Here is a 20,078-nt window from a genome sequence, read left to right as displayed (position 1 = left end):
CAGTTGTATTATTGTTAACATTATTATGTATATGATGCTCTAATATACATATAGTGTTCTATGTTTTGAACCTTTACTGTGGTGCATATTTTTCAGATATTATTTAGAATAGACAGCTGTGTTTAGTTGTTATTATATAGGTATTTAAAACAGGTATAAAAACTGAATGTTTACTAATAAACAAGCTGGTTTTCTTTTTGATGAAGTACAGCTGAAGCCTCTTCTGCAGAGTCCACTCTCAAGGCTGCACAGCAGATTTGTGCCAATACCTAAAACAGTCACTAGGTGGCATTCAGGACATTTTTACTATTGCAAGATGCTCATGTATTGCTTTTTGTTGAAGTGGGAATGATTGTACATAGGTTTGTTTCAATGTAATTGAGTCATGTATGCAATGTGTGCTGGGGGTTGCATCATATACTGTGATTGCATCATGCACTGTCTGCTGTCCACTATGCAGGTATGTAAAGAGTTAACTGTCTGTTGCATTAGACAGCAGGGGTGATTATAAATAGCTTCCTGTTATCTCTCTCTGTGGTTATCTGCTCTCTGCACTCTGTCTGTATGTGTATCGTCTTGTGAGAGTTTTCCGTTCGCAAGTAAACCTGTTTATAGATAGCTGAAGTCTCCAGCCTCGTTACTGGTACCAGTGCTTCTACGTGAGTCTTCTGCTGCGTGTGTGCTTATCCAAACCGCGCTCTGACAGTGGTTAAGGGCCCAGCACGCTTCCGCTGCACAGGCCTTACGTCATTGGCTGCACAGGCCTTATGTCACCAGCCTTATGCCCACCATCCCATCCTATCCCATCATAAACCAGTCCAGGAAGTCACAAACGGGGAGGGCAGTAGCTCCGGTTTCTGACGGTCTCCTTCGCTTCCTTCTTGACGCAGGACATCATCTTTGAGTGGCAGCAGGCGGCCAGCAACGTCCTGGTGGCGGTGGGCCGGCGCTTCATCAACAAGGTCATGGAGGAGGTGCTGACCAAGTTCCAGCCGGGCGTCCTGCCCCACTACTTCATCGTCCAGACCTTCGCCAACCTCTCCATGGCAAACGGTGTGCGGATTCTCCCCCTTTCCCTGCATTCCCTTCCAAAAATTAGAGGGTCCCATGGGTTGGGGCTGCAAAGACTGTGTTTCCATGCTGTTCTCAACCACTGGGCTACACTGGTGGGTTTTGATACACCTGAATCTTTGCAGTATCAATTTGGGTGGATTTGGGGCCGTTTTCCTTTCTTTTCCTGTGTTTGTATGTCTCTTTCTTACTTACCGTACTTAGGCGATCCCTTGTAGTTCGAGGATGATGGTCCTCCAGTTGTGGGGTCTTGGGGTGTGTCCGTAGGGTTCTGGAGTTGAACAACTATTTTCCAAATCAGGACTGCACACTTAAACAGGAAATAACACTTTCAAACTAGGAACAGGACATTTTTCAAATTTTGTTACATAGTGTTATCAGGCATCTATGAAACATAACTTTATGTTAAGATCTGGTCTCATCTCTAGGGTGTCTCATTAATGATGATTGTGATGATGATAACAACAACAACTACTACTACTACTACTACTTCCTTATTTTTGTATCCCTCCTCCATCTCCCCAAGGGGACCTGGAGCGGCTTACATGGGGACAAGCCCAATCAACATCATAAAATATATGCAAAAATAGATGTTCAGAAATCCATAAATTCCCAAGCACCTCTGGTGCCAAGGGTTGCCCCACCTTCATGCCCTTGTGCTTGGAAAGTAGCTGTTCTCTGAGCATAACGTGCTGTTGGCCTTTCCAGTGTTTTTCCCGGAAGGACTTGGGCCTCCTTCTCCCTATTGACCTCTACTCTCCCCATTTCCCATTCTTTTTCTCCCGTCCCTCTCCGCAGTGTTTGGGATGGTGCCTTTCCTGAACTCCATCCTGGGGACGATGCTGCCCATGCTGGGGATGGCCAGGCAGGACAACATGAAGTCCGTCTTCTGCTACGGTAAGGGACCGGCCTCTTCTCTTGGGGATGGGGTTGCAATTTACCCATTCCTGGTTTATTGGGATCCGAACCCTGTTCTCAGTTGAGCACATAGGCAGAGCCTGAGGGCAGGTGCTGAGTCTGGGTAGAGCCCTGCAGAAGTTCTTCTGCGATCTCCTCCAAATTGCTGTCCTAGCAAAAAGGAGATTGGGGAAAGAGAGGGCATGCATGTTTTAGGGATTCTCCTCTCCTTCAGAAGAGTAAGGGGAACAGGAAAGTGTTCATGAATCAGAGGAGCAGCTGGAATGGGAGGAGGAGATTTTGCATGTACCCACATTTCAGGAGAGGTGAAAGAAAACAGAGCAGAGATGTTCAGCTAGAATAGCAGCCAGAAAATGCAGCTGAGTAATTGGGAACTGCCCTGGCAGCTGTGAGGGGACTCAGGGCTATAAAGCAGAAGCAGGTGCAGCCAGCTCTTGCTGGTAACAAACTGACTCTTAATGCCTAAGCCTTCGCTCCCCTTGTGCCTGCTTTGAGTCTGCATCTGGATTTATTGCTGTTTCTTTGAAGTAAGATTGCTATTTTGTTTGGAATTGATGAGCCGCTAAGCTCTAATCACCCCCTTTATGAGGTAAATTCCCATTAAAATAGCAGAGTAAAATGCAGCAGTGAGACTTACGCAGTGTGAGTTTAGGAAAGCCTCTGTGTATTCAGGAAGGCCAAGGGGTGCAAAGTTAGCTTTAACGTTTAAAAGCATTTATTGAGTTAAAAAGAAGTCAATTGATGGATAGAAAAGGTTTGGAGCTAACTATCTAATCTATCCTGTTCTAATACACATAGACGGATCAAAATAACAAAGGTATAAATAGCTACATTTTGACTAGTAGAGCGAACAAAGTGAGTCCTCTCTCTGGAACAAAGCAGGAATGGCGACCAAGCCTCGTGGGTCGCTTCTTCTCTAGGGCCATAAACATTCCAAAAGCCCAATTGGGGAAGTTACGTCAAAGCCCTAGAAGAGGTTGATTTCTTGATGTAATGTATATTATTATTTATTGCATTGTTTTAATTGTGTTATGATATGTTGTTTTTATATTTTATTATATTGTACTGTTCTGGGCTTGGCCCCATGTTAGCCACCCCGAGTCCCCGTTGGGGAGATGGTGGTGAGATATAAATAAAGTTTTTTTATTATTATTATTATTATTATTATTATTATTATTATTATATTATAGAGATCACATTTCTAAAGCATCAAAGAGGTGGGTTGACCTAAACAGGACAGGAAAGGGGAAACAATAGTGAAGCTTAATCAAAGCATGCATGGAACTGGGTAAGGTGTCCCTAACTCTTTTTCTAGGCTTCCTATCTAACCATGGAGACTTAAGCAGTGCAGGATGACATTTTTCCAACATATTTGATTTGGGAATTTATCAGAGATTAAGAACTGTCCTTGCCCTAAGACTTCCTTGCTTCCTTTTGCATTATTCCACTGAGTGTGCTGTTCTTTATGTTTTCCTGAAGTAAAGCAGTTTTCATTTACTTAACACAGTGTTTTAAGGCTGTTCTTGAAAGACAAAACAGGACAGCTTGCAGTGTTGCTAACGCTCATGCCGTGTGTCCCGCAGCGCTGCAGTCCTTCAGCGAGAGCATCCAGGAGTACCTGGCCAACCTGGACAAGGCCCCGGACCCCACCGTCCGCCGCGACACCTTCTCCAACGAGATCTTCAGCGCCTACGAAGTGCTCTTCTACGGGTGGCTCCAGAGCCGGGAGGCCAAGGTGAGGCCAGTGTCTTGAATGATTTTTGAACCTTAAAAATGTTCTTTTATTCCGTTTCCAGTGAGATGGAGTATAGCTGACGCTTTACAGAGAAAGAAGGTAGACCCACAGACTATATAACTACATTAGTTTTTCTCCCAAAGGGCAGAATATAAATACTGTAAAATAAATAAGAGTTGTGTGTCCCCCAACAGCCAAGAAACACTGCAGTCAGAAAACAGCAGCACCGAAGATTTCTGTGGTTTGCAAAGCCTTTTGGAGAATTATTTCCTCCAAGTCATACAGAATGTTTTCCTGCAAAGAAAATGTGTTTCTAGCTCCAGAGTACCGTATATACTCGAGTATAAGCCGACCCGAATATAAGCTGAGGCACCTAATTTTACCACAAAAACTGGGAAAACTTTGACTCCAGTATAAGCCGAGAGCGGTACATTTCAGAAATAAAAATAGAAACCAATAAAATTACATTAATTGAAGCATCAGTAGGTTAAATGTTTTTGAATATTTACATCAAGCTCAAATTTAAGATAAGAGTGTCCAACTCTGATCCAATCATTATTCTCATCTTCTTCAATGTAAATGTGCTTATGCATCCTTTTAATAATAATATAGTAAAATAATACATGTAATAATAATAATAATAATAATAAATATGAAATCCAGCATGTCTATCTTGTTTGCTGTGTCATAATAAAATAATAAATACAGGAAAATAATACAGTAGAGTATCACTTATCCAAGCTAAACGGGCCGGCAGAACCTCGGATAAGCAAATATCTTGGATAATAAGTAGGGATTAAGAAAAAGCCTATTAAACATCAAATTAGGTTATGATTTTACAAATGAAGCACCAAAACATCATGTTATACAACAAATTTGACAGAAAAAGTAGTTCAATACACAGTAATGTTATGTTGTAATTACTGTATTTACGAATTTAGCACCAAAATATTATGATATACTGAAAACATTGACTACAAAAATGGCTTGGATAATCCAGAGGCTTGGATAAGCAAGACTTGGATAAGTGAGACTCTACTGTATTGCAATGTTTTGATGCTAAATTCATAAATACTGAAATTACTACATAACATTACTATCTTTTGGGCTGCTTTTTTGTCAATTTGTTGTAAAACATGATGTTTTTTTGGTGCTTAATTTGTAAAACCATAACGTAATTTGACGTTTAATAGGTTTTTCCTTAATCCCTCCTTATTATCTAACATTTTCACTTATCCAACGATCTGCCGGCCTGTTTATGTCGGATAGGTGAGACTCTACTGTATGTTGTGCCAAAACAAACCCTTGCTATTTCTGTGCATGTACAAAAATTATATTTGTATGTGTATATATCCCCATGAAGAAAAATCCCCCAAAAGATTTTGGTTCCTGTGGTTCTTGATGGCGTGGAGGTCAGGGTGTGTGCTGGGTGGGTTTCTTCAGACTCCATCAATCATCTTCTCCAGCACCCTGATGAATTTGTTGCAATCATCTGCCACACCAATTCCTCTGTTCAAATGTCAGACTCCAACACATCTGTAGTCTGAAGTCCAAACATTTATTCAATATCTATAATACATCTTTACAAAGCATAGCAAAAGCCATAGCTCTGAGCTGGCATTCTCTTTAGCCTCTTCGCTCAGCAAGCACCAGCTCAATACAGACAGAGAGATAAGAAAGCACATTCCTCAGTTCGAAGGAAGTTGCCGACCTCCAAGGCCGGAAATCATGCCTGATAGGTCATAGCAGGTTGTCAGTCAAAACTAGCCTGCTGTTAACTGTTTCATTGCTGAAACACACATTCTTTACATTTACATTTACATTTCATACACATACAACCATAATCCAAGAGTTCTTTGGGGGTGCATGGTGTTCATATCCTCCTGGACGGAGGAGGAGGTTGTGGGACGAATTCCTCACTGCAGAGCATAGCAAACAGTGCAGAGCTTCATGTCCTGGGATGAGGAGGCTTTGCCATAACCGGTGCTGCGTGATGACCCTTCTGTCCTGTTGTCCCGCAGCTGCGCTTGGCCGTGGTGGAGGCCTTGGGGCCCATGACGCACCTCCTGCCCAGTGAGAAGCTGGAGGAGCAGCTCCCACGCCTCATCCCGGGGATCCTGGTGCTCTACAGGAAGCCGGCCGAGGCCTACTACATCTCCAAGGTAGGCATGGAGTGTTTTGTAGCAGAGGCATGGTCCAACTTGGGCCCTCCAGGTGTTTTGGACTTCAACTCCCACCATTCCTAACAGCCTACTGGCTGTTAGGAATGGTGGGAGTTGAAGTCCAAAACACCTGGAGGGAAGGTTGAACTTTGCATGTGCCTGTGCTAACCTCACATTGTCACTTTGTGCCCCAAACAGAGCCTGTGCCAGATCCTCGAAGCCTCGGTCAACATTGGGAGCCGGACTTTGGACACGCAGCTGGACACTCTCCTCAACGCCCTCCAGCTCCAGGTTGCTATGCAGAATGGGAAATTCTGGGGATGCACTTGAAAACATTCTCACCTGCTGCACTGAGGGAAGAGAGACCAAGGCAACATCAACATATACAGTACAGTAGAGTTCCGGTTATCCGACTCCCGCTTATCCAACACACCGTATTATCCGACGCGCCAATGTCTTGCCCCTCCCGGTGGGTGCCTGGTGCTTGGAGAGACCTCCTCCGCGTTGCTGCCTAGAAAAACAGCTATTTTTCTAGGCAGCAGTGGGCCTTTTCAAGCTGAGTGCTTGTCCGTAGGGAAAAGTCTCCTCCCTCCCGGCCAAGCACCCGGCTTGGGGAGATTCCTGATCGTTGCTGCCTAGAAAAACACTTGTGGGCCTTTTCAAGCTGAGTGCTTGTCCATAGGGAAAAGTCTCCTCCCTCCCGGCCAAGCACCCGGCTTGGAGAGATTCCGGAGCGTTGCTGCCTAGAAAAACAAGTGTTTTTCTAGGCAGCAGTGGGCCTTTTCAAGCTGAGTGCTTGTCCATAGGGAAAAGTCTCCTCCCTCCCGGCCAAGCACCCGGCTTGGAGAGATTCCGGATCGTTGCTGCCTAGAAAAACAAGTGTTTTTCTAGGCAGCAGTGGGCCTTTTCAAGCTGAGTGCTTGTCCGTAGGGAAAAGTCTCCTCCCTCCCGGCCAAGCACCCGGCTTGGAGAGATTCCTGATCGTTGCTGCCTAGAAAAACAAGTGTTTTTCTAGGCAGCAGTGGGCCTTTTCAAGCTGAGTGCTTGTCCGTAGGGAAAAGTCTCCTCCCTCCCGGCCAAGCACCCGGCTTGGAGAGATTCCTGATCGTTGCTGCCTAGAAAAACAAGTGTTTTTCTAGGCAGCAGTGGGCCTTTTCAAGCTGAGTGCTTGTCCATAGGGAAAAGTCTCCTCCCTCCCGGCCAAGCACCCGGCTTGGGGAGATTCCTGAGCGTTGCTGCCTAGAAAAACAAGTGTTTTTCTAGGCAGCAATGCTCAGGGTGCCTCTCCAAGCCGGGTGCTTGTTCAGGAGGGAGGAGACCTTTTCTGGCTAGCTGGGAAGGATAATAGGGCCTCCCTATTATCCAACAGTTTTGGTTATCCGACATTCGGCCTATGTGTTTATGTCGGATAACTGGAACTCTACTGTATTAGCATTTTGAAGAAGAGGTCCATATAAGAACCATTAATATTAAGGATGAATATATGTGTGTGGTGGGTGCACGTAGAGATTAAATGCATAACATATACGAGGGTTGAATGAAAAGTAATGCCTCCACCTTCGTAACTCCTCCGCAGATGGTAGTCCTGGTCTGCAGCAGGTCCTGGCTTGGTTATTGTATGTTTTCCGGGCTGTATGGTCATGTTCTAGACGTACTCTCTCCTGACGTTTCACCCACATCTATGGCAGGCATCCTCAGAGGTTGTGAGGATACCTGCCATAGATGTGGGCAAAACGTCAGGAGAGAATATGTCTAGAACATGGCCATACAGCCCGGAAAACATACAACAACCCTGTGATCCCGGCCATGAAAGCCTTCGACAACACATATGTCCTGGCTTGTTCAGTAGACTCTTCTCTACAGTTCCATTTGGTGGGGCGCCTTCGCATTGAACGGTTGTGTTGTTAAAGTGCGAAGTATGGAACCCTGCGCAGACGGTCGGTCAATGCGACTTAAGCAATGTGCAGTCACTGAATTCTTGACAGTAGAAGGTGTCACCCCAAAGGAGATTCCTCAGAGAATGCAAGCTGTTTATGGGGATTGTGTTGATGTGGGTCCTGTGTGTCATTGGGCGAGTAAGTTTAAAGATGTTGAGGTGGGAACATCTGACTTGCATGACAAAGAGTTGGATGTCCTGTGACAGCAACCACCGAGTTTCACAAGCAAAAGGTTGACAGATTGATTCAGGACGATCATCGTATCACTCAGAGAGAAATTTCAAGCATCATCGGCATTTCAAAGAACGTGTGGGTCACATTATTGCTTTGCTTGGCTGTTGGAATATCTGTGCACGATGGGTACCCAGAATGCTGATGCCTGAAATGAAAGTGCACAAACTTGAAATTTGCCAGGAACTCCTCTCGTTATGAGAATGAAGGTGACGCCTTTGTCCTTCGGGGTGACACCTTCTGCGGTCAAGAATTCAATTACTGCACGTCATATTTGTTAAAGTGGGAATGATTGTATATAGAGTTGTTTAAATGTAATTGAGTCATGGTTGTGCAATGTGTGCTGGAGATTGCATCATACACTGTGTGCTGCTTACTATGCCAGTGTGTAAAGGGTTAAACTTGGATTGCATCAGACAGCAGAGACTGAGATAAATAGCCCTCTACTTCCTATCTTTTTCTCTCTGTCCCTTCCCGTGTGTGTCTGCGTGAGAGCTGTGTATCGTCTTGTGAGATTTCCGTTCGTAAGTAAACTTTTGATAGACCACTGAAGACTGCAGCGTCGTTATTTATGCAGAGCTTCCTCGTCAGCGACTTCTGCTGCGTGTGCATCTAGGAAACCGCTCTGACAATATTGACCGATCATCTGCGCAGGGTTCCATACTTTGCACTTTAACAACACAACCGTCAGGAGTCCCCAAAAAGGCACATGGGGTTCAGGCCGACCCCTGGATTTGCAGCCTCCAGAAACAAATGTTTTCTGTGGCACCCATGCTGCGCCTTGTCTGCTCTAAGCTGCCTCTGTGCTTAAATCAAACACACTGGGACTGTTTCCCATCTGCCAAGCGTCCTTGACGGCAGTGCTTTATTTATTGTTACAGTTCTTAAACTATATACAAGTACCCACAAGTGTCCAGCACAGAGAGGCGATTATGATCAAAGCAAAAGATGGAGCACATGGTTTCTGCTCATACAGTTACGTTGCTCCTCCTCTGCTAACCAGACCTGTCGTTCATGGTCCGGTCATTCCTTGCTCTGAGTAATTTAACCCCTCAGTAACCAATTCTACCTGGCACACCTCTTTGGGGTGATTTTCCCGGCCCATGGCTCCACCGTCACTTAATACAAGACCCTATTTTCTCCCTCGAATATGCAACCAAACAGCTCTTGGGGGAGGGAGACCATCCATGTGGGGGTCGTAGCCCCAAATCCCACTCCACATTCTCCCAGATTGGTTGAAGGATCTTCTCTAGCTCCCAATGCCTGACCTTCTGCTCTCTCCTCCCCTCCGCCAGATCTGTGCCCCTCTGGACTCCTCCATGCCGGTCCCTTTGAAGAACCACAACGAGGTCCTCCGTTGCTTCACGGTGCTTGGTAAGGACCCCAGGTGTTTAATTGTGTGTTTTAAAAGGGTAAGTATTAGAGTTACCAGTGCGTGGGGGATGGTAGCCAGCTCAGCATTCTGAGGCAGGTTTATTTACAGTATTTATATTCCGCCCTTCTTTCTCACCCCAAAGGGGACTCAGGGCGGATTACAATGAACACATATATGGCAAACATTCAATGCCAACAGACAAACAACATTCAGTTTTAGACAGACACAGAGGCATTTTTAACATCTTTCCAGCTTCACGATTCCGGCCACAGGGGGAGCTGTTGCTTCACCGTCCATTGGTGGCTGTTCTTCCTCTTCTTTTCCTCGTGAGCAGTTTTATGGTGTTGTAGATTAGTTAAATTAGCCTCCCACATTAAGCGTACCTAAATTTTCCCTACTTGACAGATGCAACTGTCGGCATAGAAAAGTAGCTGCTTCTGTAGAAATGTAACTAGCAAGAAAGGGGCAGAGCTGGCTGGATGAAAAAGGAGGGAATGTTTTAAAAAGAGTTCAGTCTGTAATCGGAGGAATTACAGTAAAGACTGATTCTCAGTTGGAGGATCAGGGAGACTCAAGTGCTTATTTCAGTCAGTTTAAAATAAGTTTGGTGACTTATTTTAAGGTAGTCTGTTTCCAGATAAGGAACAGATAGTCTGTGATTGAAATTCACAGGGTGACTGCAGTTTAAAGCAGTAGAGAAAGAAGTTTGAAACACCTCAGTATAGCTTTGCAACAGTTCATCTAAGTGCCTCTAAAAAGAAGTTACTGTAACCGTTAAGCTTGTGCCTGAATAAACGTGTTATTGTTCTTTTTAACATCTCAGTCTCTGACATATATATTACCATCAAAAGGCAAAGAAGAAAAAGGAAGAAAAACAAAATTAAAAAAAAAGTCTCCTCTCTTAAGTAGCCAGTGGCTACATCTTCTATAGTGGTGGCAAGAGTTGATAATCCCCTTAACATCTGGTGGCCGCATTATAAACATCCTTACATCTGGTGGCAGCTTTTAAATAAAACATCTTTAATAACTGGTGGCAGTGGATATAAAATATATAACAATCATATAAATATAATTAATTAATAGAAACTCCTCCACATTTCCACAATTGGTGTCAGAGGTGGGATTTTAAAAAGATTCCCCCCTGTCTGACATCTTTGCACACATCAACATAGTAAAATTAAAATGGTGAACATGGTAAAACATAATTTAGGCACCAGAATAGAAGTCATAAAGAAATGCTGAGCCGTTTGCACCCTCTGTCGCCTCTTGCACAGCCTCTTCGTTCCCTGACCACCTGCTGGGCTTTCTGCTCCCGAAACTGGAGTCGGGCAACGAGAGGATCCGGGTGGGGACCCTCACCATCCTGCGGCAGATCATCAACAGCACCCGTGAGTCTGCCAATGGGGCCGGGAGGGTCTCACACCCTCCGAGACAAACCCCGACATTTCTGGGGTCCTGGTGGGAGTGGGGCTCATTGTAACTCCTTGGTTGCTCTCTTCCCGCCTCCAACATGGGCTTGTATTATCCTACCTTTTAGCTCAAGCCCTCGTTGGGGTTGGGGATGTTTTGAGGATGGGGCAGGGGTGGGTCCCCACTTGGAATGGGGCTCCGTGGGGGGCTTTTAGCCGGGTGGACAAAACTGTCATGTCTGTTTCCGTCCCTCTCCCACTCAGCCTCTCAGATGGAGTTCAAGAAGCCCTTCATCCTGTCCTCCATGAAGCTGCCTCTGCAGGACAACAGCAACAGGGTGAGGGCAGCGTCCAGTGCTTTTTGACTGGTCTGTTCTGTCTGTTGTAAATTTATTTATTTATTTATTATGTATTTACAGTATTTATATTCCGCCCTTCTTTCTCACCCCGAAGGGGACTCAGGGCGGATTACAATGAACACATATATGGCAAACATTCAATGCCAACAGACAAACAACATACATTAGACAGACTCAGAGGCATTTTAAACATTTTTCCAGCTTCACGATTCCGGCCACAGGGGGAGCTGTTGCTTCACCGTCCAGTACTGGCTGTACTTCCTCATTCCTTTCCTCATGTTTTGCTGGCAGTTTTATGTTGTTGTAAATTAGCCTCCCGTATAAAGCGTCCCTAAATTTCCCTAATTGACAGGTGCAACTGTCTTTCGGGGCTGCATTGGTCAACAGCAAGAAAGGGGCTATTAATGGTCGGAGGCTTAACCCGACCCGGGCTTTGAACTCATGACCTCTCGGTCAGTAGTGATTAATAGCAGCTGGTTACTAGCCAGCTGCGCCACAGCCCAGCCCCAAATTGAGACAAATCTCCTTTCCTGTTTCAATTTCCTCCCTCCGACAATTTTGACTGTCTGCCAGGAAGGCACAAGAAAACTTCACTCCAGACTCCTTCAGTTCAGGGTTGTTGTATGTTTTCCGGGCTGTGTGGCCATGTTCCAGAAGTATTCTCTCCTGACGTTTCGCCCACATCTATGGCAGGCATCCTCAGAGGTTCTTCTCTCACCCTGGACTTTCCACAGATATATATACAGTAGAGCAGGGGTCCCCAAACTAAGGCCCGGGGGCCGGATGCGGCCCATCGAAGCCATTAATCCGGCCCCCACGGCACAAGGGCAGAAGGGGGTTGGGCTAAATGACCCAAGGGGTCTCTTCTTCTCTTACAACCCTTATTATTATTATTATTATTATTATTATTATTATTATTATTATTATTATTATTAACATTGAGGCTGGGAGGCCATCTGTCAGGGGTGCTTTGCTTGTGCTTTTGGTGCACAGAGGCAGAAGGGGGTTGGACTCAATGGCCCAAGGGTTTTGTTGTTGTTGTTGTTGTTGTTGTTGTTATTATTACTGACATTGAGGCTGGGAGGCCATCTGTCAGGGGTGCTTTGCTTGTTCTTTCAGTGCACAAAGGCAGAAGGGGGTTGGACTCAATGGCCCAAGGGTATTATTATTATTATTATTATTATTATTATTATTATTATTATTATTATTAACATTGAGGCTGGGAGTCCATCTGTCAGGGGTGCTTTGCTTGTTCTTTCAGTGCACAAAGGCAGAAGGGGGTTGGACTCAATGGCCCAAGGGTATTATTATTATTATTATTATTATTATTATTATTATTATTAACATGAAGCTGGGAGGCCATCTGTCAGGGGTGCTTTGCTTGTGCTTTTGGTGAACAGAGGCAGAAGGGGATTGGACTCAATGGCCCAAGGGGTCTCTTCCCATCCTCTTTATTATTATTTTTATTATTATTATTATTATTATTTATTATTGCTCGGTGGCCAACTATAGTACAGCCCTCCAACAGTCCAAAGGATCGTGAACTGGCCCCCTGTTTAAAAAGTTTGGGGACCCCTGCAGTAGAGTCTCGCCTATCCAACGTAAACGGGCCGGCAGAACGTCGGATAAGCGAATATGTTGGATAATGAGAGATTAAGGAAAAGCCTATTAAACATCAAATTAGGTTATGATTTGGCAAATTATTTATTTATTTATTTATTTACAGCATTTATATCCCGCCCTTCTTTCTCACCCCGAAGGGGACTCAGGGCGGATCACATTACACATATTAAGCAAACATTCAATGCCTTTTAACATAGAACAAAGACAAACAAACATAGGCTCCGAGCGGGGCTCGAACTCATGACCTCCTGGTCAGAGTGATTCATTGCAGCTGGTTGCAGCTGGCTTGCTCTCCCACCTGCGCCACAGCCCAAATCATCATGTTATACAACAAATTTGACAGAAAAAGTAGTTCAATACACAGTAATGCTATGTAGCAATTACTGTATTTATGAATTTAGCACCAAGATATTATTATTATTATTATTATTATTATTATTATTATTATTAAACTTTATTTGTACCCCGCTAGCATCTCCCTAAGGACTCGATGCGGCTTACAAAGGCCAAGGCCTCAACACACAATATAACAATACAAAACAAAAGGCAAATTAAAAACAATTAAAACAGTATAAACAACAAGCAATAACAATACGCTAAAACACAATAGAATATCACAATGTATTGAAAACATTGACTACAAAAATGCGTTGGATAATCCAGAACGTTGGATAAGCGAGTGTTGGATAAGTGAGACTGTACTGTATATATAAACCTTCCTTGCTTAGTTTCTTCATCCCTCTCAACCTCTGAGGATGCCTGCCATAGATGTGGGCGAAACGTCAGGAGAGAATACTTCTGGAACATGGCCATACAGCATGACCATCATACAACATACAACATACATACAACACACAACAACCCTGTGATCCCGGCCATGAAAGCCTTCGACAACACATTTCTTCAGTTCAGCTAACAAAAGTGGTTCAGTCTTTTACACCTATTTACAAAGCAGATCGGACGATCACCAGACTCCGTCCGACTACATGGGAGCAAGCTACAGAAATGCTCATTCCATCCTTATCTCAAAACACTCCGTCCAGCTAGAAGCGGAACTTCCCAAATTGACACTCAAGCAATTCATTCCCACTCTACACTTCTAAATCACAACCAGTTAGTAGCCAACTGCAACAAATCACCGGGTTGGGTTGAGCTCCCAACCATTAATAACCTAGCTCGCTGTTGACCTAAGCAGCTCAAAAAACAGTTGCATCTGTTGAGTAGAAAATTCTAGGTACCGTTTTCTGTGGGGAGGACATTATTCCACAGGTATATATATACTCCATTTGTCTTATTTCCAACAGACCTCTGAACAAGCCCCTGAGGATGCCATTAGCCACAGATGCAGGTGAAATGTCAGGAGAGAATGCTAACATGCCATAATGAAAGGGGTGATTTGGGCGTACCCCCAATCACATTAAAAACACCGGGTTTGCCAAGCCGCTATGAGCACCACTCAGAGTCCAAAGAGTTGAGGACAAAACACCTTTATTAGGTAGCTACCGACAGACAATAGCAACACAGGCAGTGAAGCTGGCAAAAATTGTCTGCCCCGAACGAATCTGCTCGGGGTCTTTTATACACAACTTGTTTATCACATTTCTAGTTCCTCTTTCTGGACTGGTTTTACTGGAAAAACCACCAGTACAGTTTGTGGTCGGCAGGCACATCCTGACTTGTAAACAACTCCAGGATGTAGCCCACCACAAACCGTCACAGTTGGAGCAAAAGTACATGTATTGCATACATTTCTCAGAATCGGCTGACCACTAGCTTAACCACAACTGATTCTTGCTTAACATACAGGACACATGCTATCTTGTCACAAGACAGCAAGCTGCAATTTTATCTTTATTATAGAAGGCAGACTGATCCCTGGGTTTCAAGCAGACAGGCATTCTAAAATGGAGTCACTTTGGTTCAGTGATCCCTTCAATACAGTCCAAAAAACACACCCAATATACCACATGTTCATGCAATGATTAGAAGTGCTTTGCCACATGTTGATCAAACAGTATTTTATGCAATGATTAGAAAAGCTTTGCCATTTCTATGTAACATGGAAGGGCTTGGCTTCCAACCCTTGGACCATGTGGAGGGTTGTCTGTACTTGACCAACCTGTGTGTTTCTCCTTTGGCAGGTGAAGCGGGCGGTGGTGCACGTGATCAGTGCCATGGCCCACCACGGGTACCTGGAGCAGCCCGGAGGAGAGGCCCTGATCGAGTTCCTTGTCCGGCAGTGCGCGCTCCCTGCCAACCAGGTACGGCTTGCAGAAAAGCCAAACCGTAGGACTTACTATTATCCACAGTTTCAATAATATAATATTATTGCGTACTTTTGGATACAGGGTTGTCGCATTTATTTTAGACTGGTTAAACTGATTTGGTGCTCTGTTGCTGTAGAAAACTGTGCAACATGATTTTTGTTCCTGGGTTGTTAATGTCATTTTCTAATTGGTTCTATCATAAAAACATGGGACAAGTTTATTACACTGCAAAAAAAATTGTTTCTGCGGGAGGGACATCCTGCTATAGCACCTATTGCGATATTTTTTAATGAATATCTGATAGAGTCTCAATCAATTCTGCTGCCCACTCTCAGGCCCTTCTGCTGCCCCGGAGGTCATCCCTGGAGATGGAGGACCTGACCGACAGCCACGTCCGGGACATCAGCGTGAACACCCTCTTCCTCATCAGCACCACCGTCGACAGGATGGCCGATGTGAGTCCGCGCCGGGGATGGAGGGCTGGGTTGGGGGGCAGCAGGATTGTGCGTATGATGGTCATGCTTAAAAGTGTTGGGGCTCACTGCTGTGTATGTCTTCCTTTTTGCCCCAAAAACCTCTAAGGCAGGCATGGGTAGGCTGTTAGGAATTGTGGGAGTTATATTTACAAATTGCTAATTGTGAAGGTGTTATTATTACGTCGAAGGCTTTTTCAGGCAGGGGGGTACCTTTTTATCCCACCGCTGCCACCCCTTGTAAAGGATCTTAATTACGAGGAGCTGCCACCAATTTGTAATGGAGCTAATTATGACTGCCACCAATTTGGAAAGATGGAACCACCAATTGAGATGACCTAGCCACCAAAGACTCAGGGAGGAGACCTGTTACTTTTACTTCTTTCTTCTTTTTATTCACTCTAGATGGTAGCGTATTTGATTCAGATTATAATATGTATGACAGAGGCTTCGATGTTGGAAAAACAATAACAAGTTTATTCAGGCACAAAGCTTAGTGATTACAATGATGTTTCTCACGAAGAGGTATTCTTAATAACAGTTACAATTCCAGAATAAGATGAATCAACTCTCTAAAATATTACTTCTGTTACTCAAGGTAGTTAAACCCTATTTCTCAGCCACTTTTATACCACAGTCACTCCTGTGATATGCTATCACAGACTCTCTGTTCCTTATCAGGACAGATTATACCAAATAAGTCACCAAACTTATTTTAAACTGACTCAAAATGACCAATTGAGTCTCCCTGATCCCCTTAATCTAGGATCAGTCTTCCCTGTGCCTCGTCAGAGCACAGACTGGCTCTCTTTTTTAAACTCTACTCTTCCTCAGCAAAACGGCAGTTGGCTCCGCCCACTTTTCCATGGCAACCAGCCTCTGAGTGTTGAGAGCAGCAACTGCAATACTTACCTTTCTAAAACACAAATTAAACATAACATCTGTAAACCAAAAATTTACACTTCATTACACTAATAGATGAAGAACAGGAGCAGGATCACCTTAAAGAAATGTGGGAGTTAGATTGCAATAAGGAAATACACCCTCAAATCTGGAAAGAAAGGTGGAATATGGGTATATTAAAAAAAACATGTCTATAAGAATAAAAGAGAATTATTATAAAGTGGTTTGGAGATGGTACCTCACACCAATTAGATTAAATCAAATTGATAAGAAATACTCAAAGTAGTGCTGGAGGGGCTGTCAGGAAATCGGTACATATTTATTATTATTTATTTATTTACAGCATTTATATTCCGCTCTTCTTTCTCACCCCGAAGGGGACTCAGGGCGGATCACATTGCACACATAAGGCAAACATTCAGTGCCTTAACATAGAACAGAGACAGAGACAAACGTAGGCTCTGAGCTGGCCTCAAACTCATGACCTCTTGGTCAGAGTGATTTGTTGCAGCTGGCTGCTCACCAGCCTGCGCCACAGCCTGGCCCATTTCCTGTCTTGGTCACAACTCAGAGAACTCCGGCTTCATTGATTCTACCTGGTCATACAGAGAGGTGTGGGCGGGTGTCAGGTGTCCAGGTGAGCGCCACTCCATTACCAGGACTTCTCCCTTTGGCCTCTCCTGCAGGTTCTCTGGCCGTACCTCCTGGAGTTCGTGACCCCCATCCCCTTGACCAACGCCTTGACCCCGCTCTGCAAGAGCCTCCTCTTCCTGGCTGCCCAGAGGCAAGAGGAGGAGGGCGACGGCTTCCAGCTGACCTACGACAACAACGGTGGGCACATAACCCCAATGTCTGCAAACAAATCCCATATTTCATCACATAAGGGTCGCACCTTTTATCCCTTTTTTTAAAATTAGAAATTTTAGGTATACGTTATTAAAAGAAGAAGGGGGGAATAGGGTGCAAAAGGGAGGAAGTTTTCAAGGAAAAGAGGAATAGTGTTGTGGAATTTCGTTTGGACGCGGGTGAAGAAAGCTGACAGCAGAAGTTGTCTTCAAGATAGTTTACTTTTGGCCAAGAGCAGGTGACAATGTTAGCTAATGCCCAGAAAACGCAATGCCACCCCTTGCCTGTAGTGGCTTTCCAATTTATACAATTCTACAGAAGCATGCGCAGAAAGCTGACAATGGAATTTGCTGACTATTATAATCCTTTTGGACATGCGTAGTTGCCTTGTAACTTATGTAACTCATTACTCATCACATCAGGTGAAGTGTCCATATTATTATTATTATTATTATTATTATTATTATTATTATTATTATTATTATTATGACACAGCAAACAAGATAGATATGCTGGATTTCGTTTCACAAAACCACAAGTCGAACACTTCCCAAGTGTCTAGGACTGTGTGATGTATTTTCGGATGATGTGTGCAGATCCCAGTAGGGTGGCCTTTTGCAGTTGGCAGATGGTGATTTTGTCAATGTCTATTGTTTCCAAATGCCGGCTGAGATCTTTTGGCACGGCACCCAGTGTGCCAATCACCACCGGGACCACCTGCACTGGTTTCTGCCAGAGTCTTTGAAGTCCAATCTTGAGGTCCTGATAGCGGCTGAGTTTTTCTTGTTGTTTTTCGTCAATGCGACTGTCACCTGGGATGGCGACATCAATGATCCAAACCTTTTTCTTTTCCACAACTGTGATGTCTGGTGTGTTGTGTTCCAGAACTTTGTCAGTCTGGATTCGGAAGTCCCACAGTATCTTTGCGTGCTCATTTTCCACGACCTTTGCAGGTTTGTGATCCCACCATTTCTTTGCTGCTGGGAGGTGGTACTTGAGGCATAAGTTCCAATGGATCATTTGGGCCACACAGTTGTGCCTCTGTTTGTAGTCTGTCTGTGCGATTTTCTTACAGCATCTGAGGATATGATCAATGGTTTCGTTGGTTTCCTTGCACAGTCTGCATTTGGGGTCATCAGCTGATTTTTCGATCTTGGCCTGAATTGCCTTTGTCCTGATGTCTTGCTCCTGGGCTGCAAGGATCAGGCCTTCTGTCTCCTTCTTCAGGGTCCCATTCGTGAGCCAGAGCCAGATCTTCTCCTTATCAGCTTTTTCTTCAATTTTGTCAAGGAACTTTCCATGCCATGTTTTGTTGTGCCAGCTGTCAGCTCTAGTTTGTAGTGCAGTTTTCTTGTACTGGTTTTTTGTCTGTTGTGTTTTGAGGAGTTTCTGATTTTTGATTATTATTATTATTATTATCATTATTATTATTATCATAAATTACAATTTTATGTAAACATTCAAAAACATTTAACTTATTGATGCCTCAAATAATGTAATTTTATTAGTATCTATTTTTATTTTTGAGATTTACCAGTAGCTGCTGCATTTCCCACCCTCGTCTTATACTCGAGTCAATAGGTTTCCCCAGTTTTGTGATAAAATGAGGTGCCTTGGCTTATATTCAGGTTGGCTTATATTCGAGTATATAAGTATATGACTCTCCTAAATTTTCCTCTGTAACCTCTCTCAAAATGACAGCTGGAGGTGATATTGTGCCTCTTCCTCTCATCATTTTAAAAGAGGTCCCAAATATCAATATTTGGCTCTATTTGCACGGGAGGGGTTCTGGGTGGGTGTCCAGGTGGTGCAGGCGGGTCTTGACCCATTTGGGTATTTTTCCTTCTGTCTACAAATACATTATTCTGGCTTCTTGACTACCTTCTTCTTCTTTGCAGCAGGCCTCCCGTCCCCTTACGCTCTCACAGTGCGGCTGTTGGTAAGTCTCCAGATTTGGGAAACGGGAGCGAGAGAGAAGCATTTGACCGTCTTTCTTCCTCTGGGAACAGAACCCAGTTTGCCCAGATTTGCCAAAGATGTGCGCAAGCTTTATTCCCAGGCTTCGTGCATTGTGCCTCAGCAAACATTCGCTTTGGAACTGTTCTAACATATCGTTGTTGTGCCTTTGGGCAGCCCTCTGGCACCCAAACACACACACCCCATACCCGTCTATGGGACCGAATCCCTCCAGCACAGCAAGCCCAAATATTCACATTTAACATATACTAGCTTGGGGTGTTGGCATGGATGTCATCAGAAAGGGCGGTTTATGCACATGATGTGGGAATGTGAAGATGTACAATATTTTTGGCAGACTATACAAAACGAGTCAAATCCAATACTAGGAAACGAGTGAGTCATAACAAAGGAAATAGCGGTATTATTCCTCTCTTTTCCCTAATACCGCTACAGTAGAGTCTCACTTATCCAACACTCGCTTATCCAACGTTCTGGATTATCCAACGCATTTTTGTAGTCAATGTTTTCAATACATCGTGATATTTTGGTGCTAAATTCATAAATACAGTAATTACTACGTAGCATTACTGCGTATTGAACTACTTTTTCTGCCAAATTTGTTGTCTAACATGATGTTTTGGTGCTTAATTTGTAAAATCATAACCTAATTTGATGTTTAATAGGCTTTTCCTTAATGCCTCCTTATTATCCAACATATTCGCTTATCCAACATTCTGCCGGCCCGTTTATGTTGGATAAGTGAGACTCTACTGTAAAAGGGAAATAAAAGAAGCAATAATTGAATGTGCA

The 20,078-nt window shown here is 44.0% G+C and overlaps 1 protein-coding gene across 5 annotated transcripts in view; it reads left to right on the top strand.

Annotated features, from left to right (window-relative positions):
• Positions 1–20,078, top strand: part of mroh1 (maestro heat like repeat family member 1) — a 163,653-nt gene that overhangs the window by 42,621 nt on the left and 100,954 nt on the right. For 4 of the 5 annotated variants that reach the window (XM_062966906.1, XM_062966907.1, XM_062966904.1 and 1 more), the window contains exons 4-15: positions 891–1,053; positions 1,870–1,968; positions 3,573–3,724; positions 5,746–5,886; positions 6,085–6,177; positions 9,350–9,428; positions 10,704–10,817; positions 11,103–11,176; positions 14,962–15,081; positions 15,423–15,542; positions 17,150–17,294; positions 19,208–19,248. In XM_062966906.1, coding sequence (XP_062822976.1) covers positions 891–1,053; positions 1,870–1,968; positions 3,573–3,724; positions 5,746–5,886; positions 6,085–6,177; positions 9,350–9,428; positions 10,704–10,817; positions 11,103–11,176; positions 14,962–15,081; positions 15,423–15,542; positions 17,150–17,294; positions 19,208–19,248 — 1,341 coding nt within the window. The remainder of the gene's footprint in view (positions 1–890; positions 1,054–1,869; positions 1,969–3,572; positions 3,725–5,745; positions 5,887–6,084; positions 6,178–9,349; positions 9,429–10,703; positions 10,818–11,102; positions 11,177–14,961; positions 15,082–15,422; positions 15,543–17,149; positions 17,295–19,207; positions 19,249–20,078) is intronic. The other variant, XM_062966905.1, reaches the window with a different exon arrangement.

This window comes from Anolis carolinensis, unplaced genomic scaffold (assembly GCF_035594765.1).
Source record: "Anolis carolinensis isolate JA03-04 unplaced genomic scaffold, rAnoCar3.1.pri scaffold_40, whole genome shotgun sequence".
Taxonomy (NCBI): domain Eukaryota; kingdom Metazoa; phylum Chordata; class Lepidosauria; order Squamata; family Dactyloidae; genus Anolis; species Anolis carolinensis.
Note: the sequence above shows the minus strand (reverse complement) of the source record. Positions and strands in the feature narration are given on the sequence as shown.